The 22,371-nt window shown below is 44.5% G+C and overlaps 1 protein-coding gene across 29 annotated transcripts in view; it reads left to right on the top strand.

The window, feature by feature from the left end:
* The window catches only part of WDR27 (WD repeat domain 27), a 253,105-nt gene that overhangs the window by 128,528 nt on the left and 102,206 nt on the right, over window positions 1-22,371 (top strand). For 9 of the 29 annotated variants that reach the window (XM_063666874.1, XM_063666886.1, XM_063666885.1 and 6 more), the window contains one exon: window positions 12,597-14,094. The exons of 18 other annotated variants lie outside the window; for them this stretch is intronic. In XM_063666874.1, coding sequence (XP_063522944.1) covers window positions 12,597-12,806 — 210 coding nt within the window. In that variant the 3' untranslated portion in view covers window positions 12,807-14,094. Of the gene's footprint in view, window positions 1-2,409; window positions 4,605-12,596; window positions 14,095-22,371 lie in introns of those variants that run through there. 2 more of the 29 variants (XM_063666888.1, XM_063666877.1) reach the window with 1 other exon arrangement.

The raw sequence follows: 22,371 nt of genomic DNA, 5'->3' as shown, positions 1-22,371 counted from the left end.
CTTTTCTTTTTCTTTTTGAGCATGTTTGAGAGGATCCTTCTTCCTTGCTACCAATTAAGCCAGCTTACATTCACATAAAATACATAACTGTATGATTCATGAGTGTATACTTAACTGCGTGATTTTCATAATTCTCTCTGTGCTAATTATAAACACACTCTTGAGGAAAGTTACCATCTTTCTTTGTTTCCTCTACTAAGAAAGTACCCTGTAAAGTACTTGGTACATTTCGAAAGATCTTTGAGTTCCAGTCTTGAAAAATAATTTCTTTCCTTTTCCTTTTTTTTCTTTTCTTTCTTTTTTTTTTTTTTTTTTTTTTGTGAGAAAGGGTCTGACTCTTGCCCAGGCTAGAGTGCAGTCGTGCAATCACAGCTCACTGCAGCCTCGAACTCCTGGATTCAAGCAATCCACCTGCCTCAACCTCCTAAGTAGCTGATACTACAGGCATGCACCACCCCACCTGGCTCATGTTTTAATTTTTATTTTTAATAGAGATGGGGTCTCACTACTTTGCCCAGGCTGGTCTCAAACTCCTGCCCTCAAGCAATCCTCCCATCTCAGCCTCCCAAAGTGCTGGGACTACAGGTCTATATGCCATCGTGCCTGGCCTGAAAAATAATTTATTTTATCGTAATCTTCATCTTTGAGTTTTGTTATATGACAGAATTTCCCAAATACCAAAGGCTTTCCCTGACACTCATGGAAGGTCATCCAGTTCTGTCCGGCATCCCCTTCATCTCAGAGCATGGCCGACGGGTGAAGTCCCACCAGACCTGCTGGCTGCGGTGGAGCAAGGTGGAGGCTGGCCAGCATCCCATAACCTATGGTCACGCCCACCATAAGGCCCAGCCCAGCAGAGTGGAGAGTGAGTCCCCTGAGGGTGGGTGGACACAGAGAATGAGTATTTCCAAACATGAAAACACTCTACCACATTTCATTTTGTAATGTTACTGAATTTTAGGAGTGGTGTTAATCTGGTGCTAATTGTCTTTGTCTATAGAAGTATCTAAAGCATGCCCATTACTCCAAAAGCTTTGCAGTATGCAGTTTTTCCAGTCATGGTTATCAGATACGTCTCTGAAATAACAACGCTTCTTCAGGAACGCGTGGCAGATAGGCTTAGAAGCCTTCATTTTGCAGTAAAACATTTATTTGATTTTAAGGTACATGTTATTCCTTCACTAACGTTTGTGAAATTGTTGAACCTTAAAATATTCATCTTTCCTTTTTAAAGTAGCATGTTCTTCCTCTGTTTTGTTAAATATCTGGTGCACCCTACACATAATGTTGTTTAAAATCATGCCCATAAAATGAAAGATGTGACTCAAGCTTTTGTTTTAAGAAAATCTATTAGATTGTGCATCAAAATAATGATTTGAAATTTTTATTTTAGGAAAAGACCCTTCTAAGTTCCAGCCCAGGCATATTAACATGTAAAGTGCATGTGTTGGCCTAGAGAGCGGGCTGCTTATTGAGGAGAGTAGGATGTTAGCTCACACAGGGCAGCCCCTCCCACCAGATAGGAAACGCAGGCCGCCTGCCTTCAACAGCTCAGGATCAGTGTTGGGAGCGATAACACCAACCTCCCAGTAGGAGGATAAAACACATGTTACAGAAACACGTTTCCAGAGAAACGGAATCAATAGGTGATGGTGGATGAATGAATGGATGGATGGATGGATGGAGTGGGAGAGAGAGAGGGAGAGAGGGAGGGAGGGAGAGAGGGAGGGATGGATGGATGGAGAGAGAGAGGGAGGGAGGGATGGATGGATGGAGAGAGAGAGGGAGGGAGGGATGGATGGATGGATAGAAAGGGAGAGAGATGGATGGATGGATAGATGGATGCAATTTTTTTTTTTTTTTTTTTTTGAGACAGAGTCTCGTTCTGTTGCCCAGGCTGGAGTGCAGTGGCGCGATCTTGGCTCACTGCAAACTCCGCCTCCAGAGTTCACGCCATTCTCCTGCCTCAGCCTCCTGAGTAGCTGGGACTACAGGCGCCCGCCACTGTGCCCAGCTAATTTTTTGTATTTTTAATAGAGACGAGGTTTCACTGTGGTCTCGATCTCCTGACCTCATGATCCGCCTGCCTGGGCCTCCCAAAGTGCTGGGATTACAGGCGTGAACCACCACGCCCAGCCGATGGATGGAATTTTTTATGTGAATTGCCTCATGCAGTTATGGAGGCCAAGAAGTCCCAAGATCTGCTGTCTGCAACCTGGAGCCCCAGGATAGCTGGTGGTGGTGGTCCCGCCTGAGTCCAAAGGCCTGAGAATGGGGGAAGAATTGGGTGGTACTGGTTTAAGTCCCAGCCCAAGGGCAGGAGAAGACTAGTGTCCCAGCTCAAAGAGGCAGGTAGAAAGACAAATACCAGGGTGAAGTCACCCTCCTCTGCCTTTCTGTCCTATTCAGGCCCTCGATGGATTGCATGATGCCCACCCACGCTCCCTGCTTCCTCCCTTTCATCTCATGCTTTTGGATGACTTCCCTGATCTGAATACGCGCTTGCAGAGATAAGCCATTGTCCTTCTAGCTCTCCTTTCCTGGATGTGTGGCTGGCCTGGCCCCTCCACAGTGGCTTCTGTGGTGTCGGGACTGAGGGTGAGAGCACTGGGCTGTGAGAAAGGGTTGGGGACAGGGCGCCGGCCCCCACCACACACTCACCGAGTCCTGGAAGCTGGCCCACACTCTCCATGATTTTAGGCTCATGAACGCACGTCGTGAAGATCTGGCACAGCAGGATGAGCTTCCCACCTCTCGCTGCGACCAAGGCTGGCACATTCTGGGAACCCTGCTTTCGAGTGTGTCATCTGGGGCGGATGTGGCACTCACCGATCTTGTTTCAGGGAACTCACATCACTTTTGAAAAGCAGGAGACAGATTCCACGACTTGGTTTTGTTTTGTTTTGTTTTAATATGTTTTAATTGTGAGAACGATTATCCCCTTTCCAAAACTAAAGTTTTGAGCCTCTCGGAGTAAATTTCTAGATACGCTTAAAAAAAAAAGTAATGTTTTTCATCACTGTTATTGCTCAGTTGTCAAAATAAGACTTGTGAGTCTTTTGGAAGAAGAGGATTATACTTGTACTTACAAAATTATTCTAACAATGCCTGTGGCTAAGAGGACTCTCAAAATGAGTAAGGAACTGTAACAGCTCACAAGGGACCACAGGCTCTGCAGAGTGGCTTCAGAATCCAAGACTGAAGCACACCTGGGTGTCCTGCCAGGAACTGCAGCTGCGCACCACATGTGCCCCGTCAGATGTGACTTAGGGATGCATTGTCAGCTTCAGTTTGTTGGACATCTGAGGACAGTGGTATATTTGTCATAAGATATCAGTGTAGCTATTTAACTGCTTAGGATGGGAACACAAATTCAAGAAGCTTCGTAGTTAAATTATCCTGGCTGAGATGGTAGCCAAGCAAGACTTATTTCCAGCAAAAAACTAGGAAGGCAGAAGTATCTCAAACCACAGATGTAAAAGACGAAAGAAAGCTGTGACATAAGTGATGGGTCCCTGAGTGTGAAAGTGTGGGCTGCAGAGGGAGCCTACTGTTCACACAGGGAGTTTAGGAAGAACAGGAAGCGTGCAGGTTAAGTATGAAGAAGGCTGCTTCACACGCGGATACAAAGAGATATAATTTATTGGAATGGATAACAGAGTCACAAATATCACCTTACCTTATATTATCAAATTGATTTTATATTACTACCACAATCATCAATTTTCTTTTGTCAGTTGTAAAATAGTTACAGTCATTCCCTCGGTCTACATGGGGGATTGGTTCCAGGTCCCCCGTGTGCTCCCAAATCCTCACACACTCAAGTCCTACAGAACCCACATAGTCAAAAAGTCTGCCCTCCATATGCCTGGGTTTCACATCCTGGGAGGCTGTATTTTTGATCCGAGTTGAAAAATAATCCATCTATAAATGGACTTGCACAGTTCAAACCCTTGTTGTCCAGGGGTCAACTGTAATGAAATAAAAGAGGATTAATGTAAGATGATATAAAAACTCTTTTCATATTGCATTGGGTACTTGGGCTTTATTTTCAATTTTGCATTTCTCAGTTGTGCAGGATTTATCATAAGAAGACTTGCTTTGGTCTTTCCAGCTATACTGAGTTACATCTAGACCATGTCAGTACCGCTACCCTAGAACACAAGGTAGAAACTTGGGGGATTCTCGTAGTTTCAGTGAAAGACAAGACACAGACGAAGGCAGAGGTCTGTGTGCAGAGCCCAGGTGCACCCCGGGTGGCTCAGGCTGCAACACAACCTCCTGGGAAGGGAAGAAAGCGGGAGTGCGGAGGGAAGGCCTGCAGGGCGGTGTGGGGACGGCTCTGTTTTGGGGGCCGGTGTGTGGCGTGTTGACACATGCAGGAAAGGCAGAAATGGACATTTGCAAACTGATTTGTCTATAAGTAGTTATATCATTTAGAGTGGACATTGACATGGTTCTCAATATTTTGGTACTATAAGTAGTGTTTTGATGTATGTCTTTGGGCATACAACGTTTTTTGTATCTGGGTTGATTTTCTCAAGATAGATTACTTTCTCGACAAGTAGTATTACTAAGAAAAATAAACTTTTAAAGGGTTCTGCTAAGACAGATGCTTCTCAGAGTGTTTCCTTTTGTTTGCTTCCTCACCAGCTTTGGTTGTTGACACTTGAATTACCTTTGTTAATTATCAAGAAACAGTACCTCCCGATTTTAATTTACCGCTCTTTGAATGCTAGTGAGATTGCACATTGTCCCACAGGCTACTAGGCCCTTGTTAATTATCAAGAAACAGTACCTCCCGATTTTAATTTACCGCTCTTTGAATACTAGTGACATTACACATTGTCCTACAGGCTACTAGGTATTGGAATTCCTTTAATTTTTTTTTTTTTTTTTGAGATGGAGTCTCGCTCTGTTGCCCACACTGGAGTGCAGTGGCGCGATCTCGGTTCACTGCAACCTCCGCCTCCCAGGTTCAAGCAATTCTTCTGCCTCAGCCTCCTGAGTAGCTGGGATTACAGGTACCCACTACCACACTCAGCTATTTTTGTATTTTTAGTAGAGACGAGGTTTCACCATGTTGGCCAGGATGGGATGGTCTCGATTTCTTGATCTCGTGATCTGCCCACCTTGGCCTCCCAAAATGCTGGGATTACAGGTGTGAGCCACTGTGCCTGGCCCAGAATTCTTTTAATTTTTAAATTGCATGTTTATATCCTTCATCTCTTTATATTGCGGACTCAATGTTTTACCTAATGATTGCTGTAGCTTTTAATTTAAAACTAAAATTTTCATCTTTGTATTTACAGTATATGTTTTCTCTAGATTTGGTTTGGCTTTTTGTGTTTTCTTTTGTTTTCTTTTTCCAGTTTGATTTATTCTGATTACCTTATGCCTAGAAAATTTTTCCTCCAGAGATCTGTATCTCTGCTGAAATTACAGAACTTTTAACATATTATAATAATTTTTAATTCCTGACTGACAGTGCCAATATCTGGGTTATTTCTGAATCTAGTTCTGTTAATTGCTCTGTCAAGAGACAGTTGATCTCCCTCCAAACCTCCCCTGCTTTTTGGTGTATGTTGTAGTTTTTTGTTTGTTTTAGACAGGGTCTTGCTCTGTCATCCAGGCTGGAGTCCAGTGGTGTGATCACGGCTGACTACAACCCAAACTCCCTGGCTCCAGTGATGCTCCCACCTCAGCTTCCTGAGTTGCTCGGACTGCAGGCTCAAGCCACCACCCCCGACTAATTATTTATTTTTTAATTTTTTGTACTGAGATGGAGTCTCACCAGTTTGCCTAGGCTGGCCTTGAACTCCTGGGCTCAAGCGATCCTCCTGCCTTGGCTTCCCAAAGTGCTGGGATTGCAGATGCGAGCTGCCACACCTGGCCGGTTGCAGTTTTTGAGTGGTTGCTGGATGTTGAATGTGGAGCATAAGTGTTTATGCCAGTATAGCATGGCTTTTTTCCTGCTAATTGCTGGTTTGAGTCCGAAAAGTTGGGAATTCAGCTGCTTGCCGTTCACTTTATTAAGACTTTGATGAGAGTGGGGTTATCAGAAGTAATCTGTATGAGTCATTGTACAAATAGAAATGCAAAGACAGCATTGTTAACTTCTGGGAAACTTTAAATCTCTAGTATTCTTCATTGGGTCATCTTTTTATTTTTATTTTTTTAATTTTTTTCTGACTAAGGCATGTGGGTGTGAAATTTAAATCTGTTTTATTTAGGATGTATTACTTTGAGAGTTGTGGTTTAGCTTTGCCAGGGAAAAATGACATAAGCACATACCTGGAGGAAAGGTTACATTCCTTGGTTTTTACGTGGGATAAAAACCTGTGATATTTGTGATGACTGTATCAGCTAATTTACAAATTCAGGGGCAAGATTGCACTATTTCCTTCTAAGAACTCATAATTGAAACAGTCTGCTCTGTGGTGATGCTTCTATACAGAGAATACCGGGCAGGGAGTGGGCCTGGCCGAGAGGGCGAGGCTGAGGTGCAGCCTCCTGTCCGCTCCTTCCTGGCCGCCACGGGAGGCTCCTGGCCTGCGTCCTGTCTTATGAGGAGAGATTTCCTAAATGGAGCTCTTTCCTTTTTTTTGAAATGGAATTTCACTCTTGTCGCCCAGGCTGGAGTGCAATGGCACAATCGCAGCTCACTGTAACCTCCGCCTCCCGAGTTTAAGCAATTCTCCTGCCTCAGCCTCCCGAGTAGTTGGGATTACAGGTGCCCGCCACCACGCCTGTCTAATTTTTGTATTTTTAGTAGAGACGAGGTTTCACTATGTTGGCCAGGATAGTCTCCAACTCCTGACCTCAGGTGATCCGCCCGCCTAGGCCTCCCAAAGTGTTGGGATTACAGGCGTGAGCCACCGCACCCGGCCAGTTGAGCTTTTTAAAGATAACAGAAAGGACTGCTGAGAATGAGTAAACCTACGTCCATAAAGAGAATTGCATGATTTACTGCAACTATTCCTGGGAGTGAAGCATCACGTACACACTGCGAGTCTCGTGTCCTCCTGAAGATAGCACTTCACACTTCACAGTGGTTGGAGAAGGTTCTGTTTCTCTCCTGTCTTCCCTCTGGGTCCCACCTGGTCTAGAGTCTTCATCTGTGTTGAAATGTGTTTTTCATTTCTGTTTTAGTCCTTGGGTTTGTCCTTGTTCAAAGTTAAGTTGTCAGCTACCCAGGTCTTTCTCGTTGACTAAACCACCCCCCAACCCCATGCTCCATGAAGAGCACCTGTGGTTTCCTTGTGGCCATGAGTGTGGTGGTGGGACCAGCATCAAGCGCAAGAGATCTTGCCGAGTCCACGTGGATACACTGTGACCCTGCAGACCACGAAGGTAGATGAGGAGGTAATGGCATTCCGTGGTGCCCGATGTGATGGCATCAGGGTTCTTCCCAGCAGCGTGGAAGACACTCCTGCCCTCAAGAGGGCCAAGTACAGCAAAACCCAACCAACAGGAGACAGAAATAGCTGCCTCCAGCAGGGCCAGAGACGCAGGCGTTCATTACTTCACTCACTCACTTACACGTTTGGTTACCTGAGGCACATCAAGGGCTAGCTGACGGAATGGGTGGCAGGGCCGGAAAACTGGGCTGGGAGATGGGAGCCATGGAGCGTTCCAGTGCTAGAAGAGAAGTCAGGGCCACTCCCAGGGCAGATGGGTGAGCCTGAGAGTCTCTCGTGGGAGCCAGTATGAGCACCGGGCTCTGTCCAGGTGCCGAGTGGTAGAGCCGCCTCCAGCTGACGCTGTGCTCCAGGGAGCCTCGCACCTGACTTGCAGGCCAGCACACTCTCCCCAAATGTGAGGGGTGGTCAGCCACGGAGAGGTCAGGAGGTGACGAGGGAGGGACATGGATCCGGGAGCCACAAAGCAGTGCAGCCTCTCACAGCCTCGTGTTGCCTGCCGCTGTCCTGTGCCACCATGATGGTGAATACCAAGTGCCAACTTGACTGGATTGAAGGACACAAAGTATTGTCCTGGCTGTGTCCGTGAGTGTGTTGCCAGAGGAGATTACCATTTGAGTCAGTGGGCTGGGAAAGGGAGGCCCACCCTCAATGAGGGTGGGCACCATCTAATCAGCTGCCAGCTTGGCTAGGATAAAAGCAGACAGAGGAACGTGGAAGGACTAGACTTAATGAGTCTCCTGGCTTCCATCTTTCTCCCGTGCTGGATGCTTCCTGCCCTCGAACATCAGACTCCAGGTTCTTCAGCTTTTGGACTCTTGGAGCTTGGACTTATACTAGTGGTTTGCCAGGGGCTCTCGGGCCTTCGGCCACAGACTGACGGCTGCACTGTTGGCTTCCCTACTTTTAAGGTTTTGGGACTTGGTCTGGCTTCCTTGCTCCTCAGCTTGTAGACAGAGCATTGTGGGACTTCACCTTGTGATGGTGTGAGTGAATTCTCCTAATAAACTCCCCTCCATACACTCATCATCTATCCTATGAATCCTGTCCCTTTAGGGATCCCTGACTAATACAGCCACTATCTTGTGAAGGCTGGATCATGTCACGGATGTGACGTTTTTAGCGCCTCTGAGCTGCTCAAGAAATGCAGACTCTTCCTTTTAAACCTCCACCCACCCATGTCCCCTTTCAGGTGTGGGCTCAGAAATCACAAAATTAAGGCAGACTCTGAATTTGGAAAGTAAACTTTCTTATCCTCATGGGTTAGATTTTTAAATTGTAAAATAAGAAAGAAAATCTGTTTCGATTAAACTTATATCTTAATGATATTGAAGCAGAAGAGACGGCTGTGGCCATGTCCCTGTGACCAGGGCCTTCCTCTTGTCTCTCGTGAGCACAGTTCTATGCAGCCTCCTTCACAGACATCCCCTCTGCCCTCGAATACACCTTTTCTTTTAAGGTACGCTTGAATTTTAAACTGAAAATAACCTTTGGTTTGTTAGAGACACACGGAAGTTAGTTCAGGCACATGTTTGGAGTTGAAGCCAAGTTGAATCTGACTGGTGTGAGCTGAACACTTCAGTGTTCAGGGTCCGGCTTGGTGGAGACCCTGTTGGGGTTGTGGGCTCCCATCAGGACTCATGCGTGGTTCAGCTGTTACTTTTTTGGCTTTGTTTTGTCTTTTTTACCAACTCCATTTCTTCTGTCCCTGACCCTGGCTGCAGTGGAGTTGCAGGAAATCGGTGGAGGAGCCTGGGTTCGACTGCGGCTGGCAGAGCAGCCTTGGAGGCCACGGTGCAGGGAGGCGTCCAGGGTAGACTGAGCCGGAAACCTTTCTCCATGCGCAGGTTTCTCTGGCGTCCTCTGTCAGCTTTATCGTCTCCTCACTCGATGCTGCCTCTGACTCTATCATACTTTTCCTCATCTTAAACTGTGATCTCTGATTATTTTCCAAAAGCCGCAGTGTGTCTCCTTTAGACCCATTTGCTCCGGGCATTCCCCCGGCAGCGCTGCTGTGCTCACAGTCCGGACTCTGAGCCAGCCCAAGCATTTCCTTCCCGGGCTGTGGCCTCCTCTCCTCCTGACTTGTCACCTGCAACTTCCAGAGCCTGAGCGGTAGCCGTGGAGCCCTCCTGCAAGCTCATCCTCTATCTCCTCGGCCTCCTCACCCCTCGCTGTTCCTTATTTCGCTTCTGCAGATTGTACAGATTTTTTCTTTTTTAAGCAGTTTCTATGTCTCAAATGCCCCTGAGCGTAACCTTCCATCCAGCTCCCACTGGTCTCACTGTGATGCCCATGCGCCCTCCCCATGTCCCCTCCAATCTCCCCTATCCTGTGCCTGGGGCACTCATGCAGCCTGGCACAGAGCGGAGAGGCTGGAGCTTGTCGTCCTGCAGAGTTGGAGTCACCTCTGTGCCTCCCTTGGGGCCCCCTTCTGTTCTCAGAAGCCCCTGACACAGCTGTAGGTGCTCTACACTCCCCGATATGCTGCCTTAGGGGATCCCCCAAATTGTGAAAATGTTTACATACTCATTTAGTTCAAAATACTTTTGAAATTCTCTCTTGATTTTTGTCATTGATTCATGGGTTATCTAAAATTAGTGTGCTGTTTTGTTTTCAAATATTTGAGGTCTTTCTTGAACTCTTATTGATTTCCAATTTAATACCACATGGACAGAGGAAATACTTTGCATGGCTTGAATGGGTTGCTTTTGCTTTGTGTTCTGTGTACACCTGGAAAGAATGTAGACTCTGGTGTTGGCGGCGCAGTACCTGAGAAACGTGTCGCGTTGGTTAGGCGTGTTCCTCAAGTCTTCTGCCTCCTTACGTGGTGTGTGCTTGTCCTTTCCGGGATTGACGGCGGCACTGAAATCTCTGACTATACCTCTAGGTTTTCTCTTTTCCTTGTAATTCTATGAGTTTTTTGTTTTGTTTATTTCAAAGCTACTTTATTAGGTTAGGGTTATTATGTCCTCTTAATGAGTAGACACCTTCATTGTAATGACATGGTGGTCTTTATTCCTGGGAATATTTTTTGCTTTGAAATATTCTTTGTCTGATATTAATATAGCCACTCTAGCTTTCTTTTGTTAGTGTTAGGATGGTATATCTTTTTAAATTATTTGTTTAAACCTATTTGGGTCTCTTTGTTTGAAGTGCATTTCTTATAGGCTGTATTTAATTGCATCTTGATCTTTTATGCAATTTGACTATTTCTGCCTTTTAATGTGTGGGTTTAGACCATTCATATTTAATGTGATTATTAATGTGATTATGTTTCAAACTCTGTCTTGCTTATTCATTTTCTATTTGCTCCTTCTGATCTTTGTTTTCTTTTTATTTTTGTGCTTTCTTTTGGCCCCATTAGATATTTTTTGTATTTCCATTTATCATCTTTTTTTTTTTTTTGGCTTCTTAGGTGTAACTCTTTGTTTAGTTAATTTGAGGTTTCTTTAATTTAAAGTATAAATCTTTAGCTGTGGTATTCTATTGTTAAGTGATATGATACCACTTCATCTCACAATAGGAAACTTCCATTTCTCCTCTCCAGGCTGGGTGCTATTACTGTCATGCATTCTACTTTTATAGTGTTATGATCTAAATGTTTGTTTTCTGCCCCCAAATTCATATATTGAAAGCCTCTCTCCTAAGATGATGGTGTTCAGAGGTGGGACCATCAGGAGGTGATGAGGTCATGAGGCAAGAGCCTCATGACAGGAATTAATGCCCCCATAAAAGAGGCTTGAGGGCACTTGTTGGAGCTTTCTACCATGTGAGGGGCAGCGAGAAGGCACTGTCTATGGGGAGGAGGCCCTCACCAGACACTGCCAGCACCTTCATCCTGGACCTCCAGCCTCCAGGACGGTGAGAGATAACTGTTGTTTACAAACCACCCAGTTTATGGCATTTTCGTGACAGCAGCCTGAATGGACTAAGACAACATTTGTTCTAAATTCCACACTAGATCATTATCAATTTTGTTTAAACAGTTACCTCTTAAAGGTATTTAAATAATAAGAAAAAAAGTTCTATATATTTGTCCATGTAGTTCCTCAGCAAACCTTTTGAACTTTGATTTTCTTATCTCTAAAATTAGGTGTTGGATTATATGATCTTTCTGTCCCTTGAGTAGGTCTCACCTCCACAGAGCAGATTAATATGGTGTGAAACTCTGTGAGGGGTGTGTGTGTATCTGCCTGGGGTAGTATAAAATGTATAGTTTACATTTTTACAATAGTTTATGTTTTATAAATATGTAATATATAAAAACATGAATAATAAAGCAATCTGATAATGATTGTATGTACTGGGTATGAGCTGAGGGTGATGGGGTAAAGTGACCAGAGTTAGTGTCCCATCAACAACAGGGCCAGCATCAAGCCCATCTTCAAATTCAGAGCCACAAGGCCCTGGCCCTTGGACCTGGCTGTGCCCGACACCTTGGTGCCATCCTGTCAAGCGTGGGCAGCCTCCCTGCACACTGAGCTTGCCCGGCTCTCACTTGGAGTTTCTTGTCTGGGCCATGTGCACACACCTTACTTCTTACTTGTAGTCAAAGACAAAATGGTTTGAGGTTGTATTGGTCCATTTTATGCTGCTGATAAAGACATACCTGAAACTGGGAAGAAAAGTAGGTTTAATTTGACTTGCAGTTCCATATGGCTGGGGAGGCCTCCCAGTCATGGTGGAGGGTAAAAGGCACTTTTTACATGGTGGCAGGGAAGAGAGAATGAGAGAGAAACAAAAGCAGAAATCCCTGCTAAAACCATCAGATCTCGTGAGACTTAGTCACTATCACGAGAACAGCACGGGAAAGGCAGGCCCCCGTGATTCAGTTACCTCCCCCTGGGTCCCTCCCGCAATATGTGGGAATTCTGGGAGATACAATTCAAGTGGAGATTTGGGTGGGGACACAGCCAAACCATATCAGAGGTCAATTTAAACATTTACTTGCACTGATTAGGTGCTTACTGTGTCACAGTCACCATCCTTAGGTGCTTTATGTAATCATCACAGCCTTAACAAGTGGATACCTCATTACCTTCCTATCGCAGATAAGGAAACTGAGGCACAAAGAAGTTAAAATGCCTGAACAAAAGCACACAGTGGGTAAGTGGACACGCAAGGCTTCACCCTCACCCCTCATTGATCTGACTTCAGATTCCATCTTCTTAGCATGGTGCCCACCTACACACCACAGAGCTGTATAAGGGCAGAAGAGCGAAGTGCGTTCTGCTACCACCAGCAAGCACTGGGAAGCATCTTGAAGAAAAGTGGGATGAGCTGTGCGGAGCCTTTCGGGGCAGATTCAAGAGGAGAAAGCCGTGTCTTTCTTACTATGGACACTCGGGAACTGGAGAAAGGTTTCCTTCTCAAATTTATTGACTAGAACTCAGTTCCCAATCAACATTTCAAAAAAGTTTCTTATTTCTGTGAGAGGCAATATATATTATATTTCTATTAATGTGGCATTAATGCTTGTTTTTTTCTTTTTTAGTCCCTGAGTGGTTTCAAATGTGTGTTTTCATGTACAATTTATAGTTCTGAAGAGTGTGTCATTTCCAGATATTTCCTGACTGTCTCATCAATGCCCACATCATAAAAGTTAATTTCATGCCTAAGGAATCTACACTACCTTCCTTTTGGAAAATGTTCTGCAGATTCTAGCAAAGTCAACAGCCAAACCATGAATGTAAAGGCTGCCGTACAGACTACAGAAGTAGGCAGCTTGCCATCGCCACGCTACCTACTTTACATTCAAGTGATTTATATAAGAGCCAAAAAAATGTACTCCACATAGTATTGATCTTTCACTGTCATGCAGAGATGAGCTGTCCAGATGATAGATTAAGACAATGAGAAAATAAGGGATTGGCTTCAAGATTTGTGGTTGCCGACGGAATTTCTTCAACAGAAAGAGAAGGAAACTGAACTACAGAACTGGTAGGATATTATTATTTTTACTGTAAATGATCCAAGCCTGTCAGGCCTGTAACTTCCAAGTGCAATGTATTATGATCTATGGTGTAAAACAAAAGATTCTGAACTTGAGTCAGTAATAGCTGGTTTATTCCAGGATTCAAATGTGAGTAACTTACCTCTCACCAACAGTAGTCAAAATGAGAAGCCCGCTATGCTGCGGCTTTATGGCTCATGGACTCTGGATGAGTTCTGCATTTATCTTCGTGGAGTGATGAATAATTGAATTGGAAAATCATGGCATCCAGAATGGAACTGCATAAAAATCTGCTGGAGTGTTTCCGAAAAAATGAAGACCTCTGGGCCCTTATCCCAGACTTTCTATTTCAGTGGTCCATGGAAGAGCCTGCAAGCTTGGCTTTTCCATCTCAGGACTTAGCTGCAGGGTCTCAGGGCACACTGCAGAGACTCGTCGTCCTTTTGCCTGGAGGTGCGCACTGACTATTTGCAGATGAGTCGCCATCCTGATGACTGCCCAGCCCTTGGCTGCCTGTGCTCCAGGTCTCCACTCATTTGACAAGCAAGACCCACATCCGGCAGCAAGGACTCCACCGGGATGGGAGCCTGGTGCTTATTCTCGAACTCAGCAATCCAGCAGTGCACCTGGCTCTGTTTCCAGCCTGGCCAATGATTGTCTAAGCATCAATTATTACATATTGCTAATTATTAAATATTAAATGTAATATCTTGAGCATGCCCTGTTCAATTGATGCTTCCTGAAGCCAGAATATCAACTGATCTGTTAGAATAGCAATCAGAAGAGGCTAAATTCAAATATGATCAAAATCAGTAATTAACATACTCTGATGCAAGATCACTTCAGTGAGGAGTTTTTATGTGCAGAAGCCATCGCTGTTTGTGGGAAATAGAAATGTCAAAGGGAGTATTGGACTTAGACCAATTTCTGATGAAATGCAGGGCACACCTTTTTGTCTGAACCCAGAAATTTGTGGATAGTGTTGGGAAATGTAGTGGCCTGATTTATGCTCTCATAGTTCCTAGCCATCCTAGAAACACTATAAAGTTAAGAGGGCTTTATAGACACTTAGGCTGCTATAAAAAATTATCCCATTTTTATATTCGAGTCAATATGTTTTTTCAAGTCTATAACAGTATACAGTATAGAAAAGGGCAATGAAGACAGTCTCTTATTTTAATGATAATCTTCTGTCCTGATAACTTATTAAGTGGAGAGAGATGCAAGTTTTTAAAAAATACTTTGATATTTTTATTTTTATTGAAAAAAAATGTTAGAGACAGCATCTCCCTCTGTTGCCCAAGCTCAACTCTTGAGCTCCTGCAATCTTCCCACCCCAGCCTCCTCAGTGGCTAGGACCACAGGTGTGGGCCACCATGCCCAGCTTATGCTTTGATGTTTTTAATCAAAATAAAAGAATTTTGGAGTAAGAATTGAAAAGGAAAGACTGAAGATAAAGAAATAAAAGTATTGGCAGTTCATCTGCAGAGGCACTGAATAAGCACATGTTCTAAATCATGTAGGGTGAGGGCTCCTTTCTTTGTCTGGGGTTACAATGAACAAATGAACAGCCAGAGGCACCAGTCCCGCAGCACAGGTGCACCTGCACCCCACGCCCCACCTCAGGGTCTTCCCCACGTTCCCAGTCAGTCCTCATTTCCACGCTCCAAGGTGGAAACTGCTCGTGTCCATCACAGACTGGCTTTGTCTGTTCTGCGTTGTCATATGAATGCCATTTGGCAAGTTTTCTTCTCTGCTTGGCCTCTGTGTAATGATTTTGAAATTCCTCCACAATGTTGCACGCATTCTGGTTCCTTCCTTTATATCACCAAGGCATTTTCCCCTGTGTGGGAGAAACAGTTTACCCAGCCCTCAGTTGAGGATCTTTTGATGTTTCCAGTTTTTGGTGATTACAAATAATGCTGCCATAAAAATTCTTGTACAGCTGTTTGTGTGAACACATGTTCTCGTTTCTCTTACGAGAGACACTGGAGTGCAGTTGCTGAGGGCAATGTGTGCTTAACCGCAATGTAACTGCCCCTCAGTTTTGCATGGGGTTGTACATCTTGACACTCCCCAGCAAGGTATGAGAGTCTCAGTGCCATCATCTCAGTTACATGTGGTTTCTTTAGTCTTTTTAATTTTAGCCTTGAGGTGTGGTATTTTAATTGTGGTTTTAATTTGCATTTCTTTTGTAATGACTGATGTTGAGCACTTTACCATATACTTATATGCCCATTTTTAATTGGGTTCTTTTCTAAATTATTGAATTGTAGAACTTTTTTTTTTAAATGTATTCTCAGCTCTAGACAGGTATTGCAGTATTTCCCCTAATCTGTGGGTTGCTTATTGGTGTCATCATGGCATCCTTTAATGAACAGAAATTTTACATTTTTATGAAATCTAGTTTTTAATTAAAATTCGATTTGGTTAATGCTTTCTGTGCCCTAAGAAACCTTTGCTAACCCAGAGACTGAGAACATATTCTTCTGTGTTTCCTTCTAGGATGTTTGTGGTTTTTTATTCCATTTAGATCTATAACCCATTGCTACATGACAGTATTAGCAAAACCGCCGTGGCTTAAAACGACACCCTCTTTATCTCACAGCTCCTGTGTGGGTCAAGAGTCAAGGTTCGGGGAAGCTGGGTCCTCTGCCCGGGGTCTCACATGGCTGAGACCAAGCTGTTGGCAGGGCCTTGGGTCCCATCTGGGGCTTCCCTGGGGACAGATCTGCTTGCAAGCTCACCAAGGACTTGGCAGATTTTAGTTCCTTGTGTCTGCAGGACTGAGGGCCTCAGTTCCTTGCTGGCTACAGGGTGGAAGCCATCATCAGCTCCCTGAGGCCCCCAAGGCTCCTACCTCACAGGTAGGAACCCAGCACAACCACATGCATCCTCACAGCCAGCAAGCGAGAGAGACTCCAGCAGGATGCAACTGTGTGCACAGGCGCGCCTTGATTCATCATACATGCTGTGTTATATGCCACAGGCACCTCCCATGCTCACAGGCAGGGGTCACATGAGGGCATGGGTCCCTCCTCCACCTCCATCACAAACTGATTTTGGGTGGGGAGAAAGGTAAGGTAAAGAGTCATTTTTCCCTATATGAATATCTGTTTGCTCCAGCAACACGTGTTAAAAATCCCGCTAAATTTCGCTGGTGTTCTTGGTGGAACTTCATTATCTCTGCAAGTTAAATCTCTTGCTTAATAATCTCATAATTTCAAAAGATATTTCAAGTGAATTTGGTTTATTCTTCCAGTGGTATGGTTGTTATTGTAGTTGCCTAGTGAAGAAAATTATTGTCTCTCCTAATGTTTGGTGATCTTATGGGCTCCATTACAAAAGTGAAGGCTCACTAGTATTATTCTGGAAAATTACTCACTAAGATTGGTTAATTATATTGTAATTGGCCTCGTGTCATATGGCCATAGTTTTGGTGCGTTAATTTACAATTTTTATTTTTCGCCTAAGAATTTTCATGAGAAATATAAATGACGATTGTTTTTTCATCCTCTTCACTGCCTGTAGGATTTAGTCCTAACAAGGTTGACCTTGTGCTGCCAAGTCTACCTTTCCACCTGGTCTCCCTTCCATCCTTCCCTGGTGCACTGGTCCCCAGAGCCCTCTCCTCCTCTGGGGATGAGCTCGGCCTGGAGCAGTCTGCTCTTCTTTGCTTGGAATGTGTTTTTCCCACTTGCTCTTTTCAGACTCCTCCTTAGCCCTTCGTCCTCCTTCAAATGTTGTCCCCTCCGAGACATCCCCTGAAATGAAGTTAGCGTCAGACCTTGGTGTCTCCATTGCAGACTTTAGATGCTGATGTGAAGAGGACCCAGGCGTCACATTGTAAACCGTCAACTTATATATCCTGTGTGCCACTGGAATTTTAGTTGTTCAAGGGAAGAATAGTTTTTCATTTTTATTCTTATTAGTCAGCCTAATCATCAGTATAGATCAGATGCTCAGTGAATGCTGGTGAAATAAATCAATCCATATTCTTATGTTATAACCAGTTATTTCTAACAACTATTTTAATATTGCCTAGAAAGTACAGCATTTTTCATCCAAGAGTATGTATATCATCGTGGAGGCAAAAATGTACATCTACCACACAGAATTCTCGAAAACAAAATCTATGTAGTCAATTTACTTTTAAAACATTTAAAATGATAAATCACCAGAAGCCAAGTGAGTTTTATGCATAAAAGTGGGCTGTAACGTAACCTAGGAGGTTATTAATGCACTCGCGGGGAAAGTACAGCTAATCCCCTTTTACGGTTGCACATGGTGGTTGTAGACCAGCACAGAGGGTGGTGGTGCAGTCATTGCTTGAGCTGAAACGCAGAAGAACCGGGTGGCACAGAAGCCACACGGGAACCGTGTTTGCTTTGCAGCTCCAAAAGTTTGGCATCTGGAATGCAGAAATGCTTATATTTTTAAGGTTGCACCCTACTTCAATATTTTGATTTGGTTATACTTCAGGCTATTTTAATACCTAAAATTGTATTTCACCAGCAATGATTTATATGAAAAGTACTGGAGTTGACAAGCAGGGCCATGAATCGTAGCACATCTGTGATTTGCTTGCAAAGCACTGACAGGGGCAGCTTTGCTCGTATTTTCTTGGTCAGAGGACTTGCCTCTGCTGATGGGTCCCGTCTTCCTGCATTCACCATCAGGCTTTCCCTTAGAGCGTGGTAGGCACTTGTGCCCAACTGCAGCCCCGTCCTGCCCAGCCACTGAGTCCTTCCAGCCCCTGAGGCTGAAGGGAGCATGGGCTGGGCATGAACTGGGCATGAACTAGAAGCCGGGCATGACCACACGCTTCTAGCCTTAGATCTGCCCTTTGCTATTGGGTTTCTTGAGTTGCCTTATTCCACTTGGTTTTTACTTCATTTCCTCAGATAATCATGACTTCTTTGTCAGCCTGTCTATTCATGCGAAATTTTAGCAGAACTAGAACAATAGCACACTAAAAAAAGTGACTTAAAAGATTACAAAGAATAATTTCATTTTAAAGATCAAAAATCTGCCATTTAGAGAATTTAGGAATTGTAAAATGTCATAAACCTAATTTGTGGCAAACTTTAGAGTAAAATCAGGTCTTCCGCTCTCAGCCAGCATTCTTTCTCTCACTCCGTTGTTGCTCTTCAGAACATCTGGATGGTTCCAGGCCTTCGGAACACAATATAGTATGAACATGTGAACGATAACGTCCCCCACATTTGTGGAAATATTTTCCCTGTGACATTCGTGGAAAGATTTTCAGTTTGTTCTGGGAGAAGAGAACCTTAAGTATCTCCTTAAGCATGTTATGCTCTTCTAGCAGGTTGTAATGTTCACATAAAAATATCAATTTAGCCTTCAAAGCAGGCCTTACAAGAAGGTGGTATCATTCCCTTATGTAGAAAGGAGCCTGAGATTTAAAACGCTTGAGGTTGACCCCTGGCCACTCAGTTACTAAATGGCAGAGAAGGTTCTGAAGCAGAAATCCTGCATCCAAGACCAGAAATCCTCCTACTATAGAACAGCTGATCTGTGTGTTTTGGCCTTTCCATTTTATGACAATATTTACTCATCCTTTTGTGGCACTTCATTTCTAATTTATATTCTAAGATGTGTCATAAAGATTCAATGAAAATTTGGCAGAGAATATTTTATATCGCTCTTCTTTTCTAAAGATAAAAATGGTACCACGTCTTCCTCCTGACCTGTGTACTAAACAGGAAAGAACGGCTCACAGATGGGCAGGGAGACGGTGCAGGGTAGGGCTGGGAGTGAGAGGTTGGTGGCTCCCTGGAGCAGGGGCCACATCGTGACGGCCAGGACTCCGGTGCTGCCTGAAAACGTTCCCTGAGCACCCGCAGTCCCTGTGGATGCTGCTGTCCCACAGTGCTCTGGTCTCTCTGATGGCGTCCCCGCCCAGGCCGTCCCCACCTCCCTGCATTCACACACACACAGAGGAACACACACACACACACACACACACACACACACACACACACACACACACACAGAGGAACACACACACACACACACACACACACACACACACACACACACACACACACACACACACACACACGGCGGGCCCTCCCCAAATAACACACAGAGCACCTGCAAGCAGCACTGACATCTGCCACTGCGGAACTCTCAAGTTCATGCGATGAGGACGTCATGAAGGGTGATTATTTTAGCCTTAACTGAGAGAGAGTCTTTTAAAACAGTTAAAAATCTTCAGTTACAGAAAACATGCATGAAAATACAATTCATTTTTACATATGTGGTAATACAATTCCACTAACAATGTTTAAACATTAGGTATTAGAAGATAGTGAGGGATAATTACATCACAATAAATTAGGTTCCAGGGAGGCAGTTGAACGATTTAGAGCAAGCACTTTCTTCAGTGGAACCTGGCATGAATCTTGCCTTTACCTCTTTCTGGCTATACGACCTTGAACAAGTGATTTCACCTCTTTTATTGCTAGTTTCATCAGTGAAATATTATTAAATAAATTCAAGAAAGTTTATGAAGGAGCTACTGCAGGGTGTACGGCTGTTAAATAGATATCATTTGTCCAACACAGCTGTATTCCATGCCCTCTGCGTTCAGCTGTTGCTCTGGAAGTGAGGGCTGCAGCGGGAATGGGCTGAAAGTCCTCCTGGAGCTGGCGTTTCAGTGCGTTTGTGTTTGTGCAGTGGGGGAGACGAACAATAATAACATGAGTGGTCATCTACGTGCTTATTAAAAGGCCATGGGTTCTATGGCTAAACGGAAGGAAGCAGAGGACAGCTTGTGCAGCTGGGGACAGTGACTCTGCATGTGTGGTCGGGGTGGGCTGCATGACTGCCAGGTGGCGGGACGATGAGAACACAGGCCCAATCAGGACGGAGCCTGGATGCTTGGGTCAGCAGGGTGGACACTGGAGCAGCAAGTGAGAGGGAGACCTCCCGAGTGACCGGGGGCGGTGGGGCCTGGACCCCTGTTGTCTTTCTTTGTATGCGGCTTCTCTGTGTGGGACTGAAGGCATGTGAGGGTATTGAGTAGATCACTGAGAAAAATCTGACTTCTAAGATAGAGGTTTGCAGATGACACTGTTTTTGTAAATAAAGTTTTCTCCGTACGCAGGCATTCATGTAAGTATCAACTGTGACTGTGTTCAGAATAGCAGCAGCGGAGTTGAGTGGTTATGACACAAGCAACCTGGCCTTCAAAACCAGAATCGTCTTTACTCTCTGGCTGCTAATAAGACACGTTTTTTCTTTTCTTTTCTTTTTTTTTTTTTTTTTTTTTTTTGAGACAGAGTCTCGCTCTTATTGCCCAGACTGGAGTGCAGTGGCACAGTCTCGGCTCACTCCAACCTCCACCTCCTGGGTTCAAGTGATTCTCCTGCCTCAGCCTCCTGAGTAGCTGGGATTACAGGCACCCATCACCACACCCAGCTAATTTTTTTGTATTTTTAGTAGAGACAGGGTTTCACCACGTTGGCCAGGCTGGTCTCGAACTCCTGACCTCAGGTGATCCATCCACCTTGGCCTCCTAAAGTGCTGGGCCTTCCTCTTGTTTTAACAGAGTCACTCAGGTTGTTGTGTTGAGAAAAAACTAGAGGAAGAGGTTGGACACGGGAGACCAACTAGGAGGTGCCTGGAGTAAATCAGGAGAGATAGTGGTAAGTTCTGTGAAAAACGTAACCCAGATAAGGGGGCCCAGTGAGGGTGGGCGTGGGGTCTCTCTGTGTCTAAATTACTTAATGAAGTGATTGGAGCCTTGTGAGTCCCAGTTCATTAGCTGCAGGGGTGGTAGAAATCAGTTTGTTTACTGTAGTAGTTTCATCCAACTGAAGTATGATTTATATTTATGAAGGGGGGACTCATTCACCTTTCCAAAATAGCATGAATGGACATGCCAGCTCAAACGCCTTTGGAATTTTATAGTATTTTTCCTCATTTATTTTTCCTTAGAAGAGTTTATGTTCTTTATTTATTTTAATCTATGCCCACATAAAAATAACTCAAAATGGCCAGGTGCAGTGGCTCACACCTGTAAACCCTCCACTTTGGGAGGCCGAGGCAAGCAGATTGCTTGAGTCCAGGAGTTCAAGACCAGCTTGGGCAACATAGTGAGACCCCGTCTCTACAAAACATACAAAAATTAATCAGGCGTGGTAGCGCGTGCCTGTGGTCCCAGCTACTTGGGATGCTGAGGTGGGAGGATTGCTTGAGCCCAGGAGGTCAAGGCTGCAGTGAGCTGTGATTGAGCCACTGCACTCCAGCCTGGGCAACAGAGCAAGACCCTGTCTCAAAAATAAAATAAGGCCAGGTGTGGTGGTTCACACCTGTAATCTCAGCACTTTGGGAGGCTGAGGCGAGTGGATCACTTGAGGTTAGCAGTTCAAGACCAGCCTGGAAATCATGGTGAAACCCCATCTCTACTAAAAATACAAAAACTAGCCCGAGTATGGTGGCACATGCCTGTAATCCTAGCTACTCACGTGGCTGAGGCAGGAGAATTGCTTGAACCCAGGAGGTGGAGGTTGCAATGAGCTGAGATTGTGCCACTGCACTCCAGCCTGGGTGACAGAGTGATACCCTATCTCAAAATAAATACATAAATAAATAATATAAAATACAATAAAAATAAAAATAACTCAGAATGACACACAAGCATTAACTGGATCTGTGGGCCCAGTACCCTAGACTACCATTTCATGTACTCAGTGGATGGCAGTTCCTGGCCTCATTAACCTTCTTGTTGATGCTAGATGTGTTATTTTAGAAACATACAAAGTAACTGAACACTCTTATAACGATATGTGCAGCTTTTCTGAAAGTTTACTTAAACAAATTCTTTTTAAAGAGCAGTTTTAGGTTCACAGCAAAATTGTGAGGAAAGTATGGAGATTTCCCTTGTGCCCCCTGGCCTCCTGTCCACATCTTCCACCAGAGTGGTACGTTTGTTACTGTTACCATTGTTAATGAACCTACATTGAC

The sequence above is a fragment of the Pongo pygmaeus genome, chromosome 5 (assembly GCF_028885625.2).
Source record: "Pongo pygmaeus isolate AG05252 chromosome 5, NHGRI_mPonPyg2-v2.0_pri, whole genome shotgun sequence".
Classification (NCBI taxonomy): Eukaryota; Metazoa; Chordata; class Mammalia; order Primates; family Hominidae; genus Pongo; species Pongo pygmaeus.
This window is presented reverse-complemented; position numbering and strand designations above follow the sequence as displayed.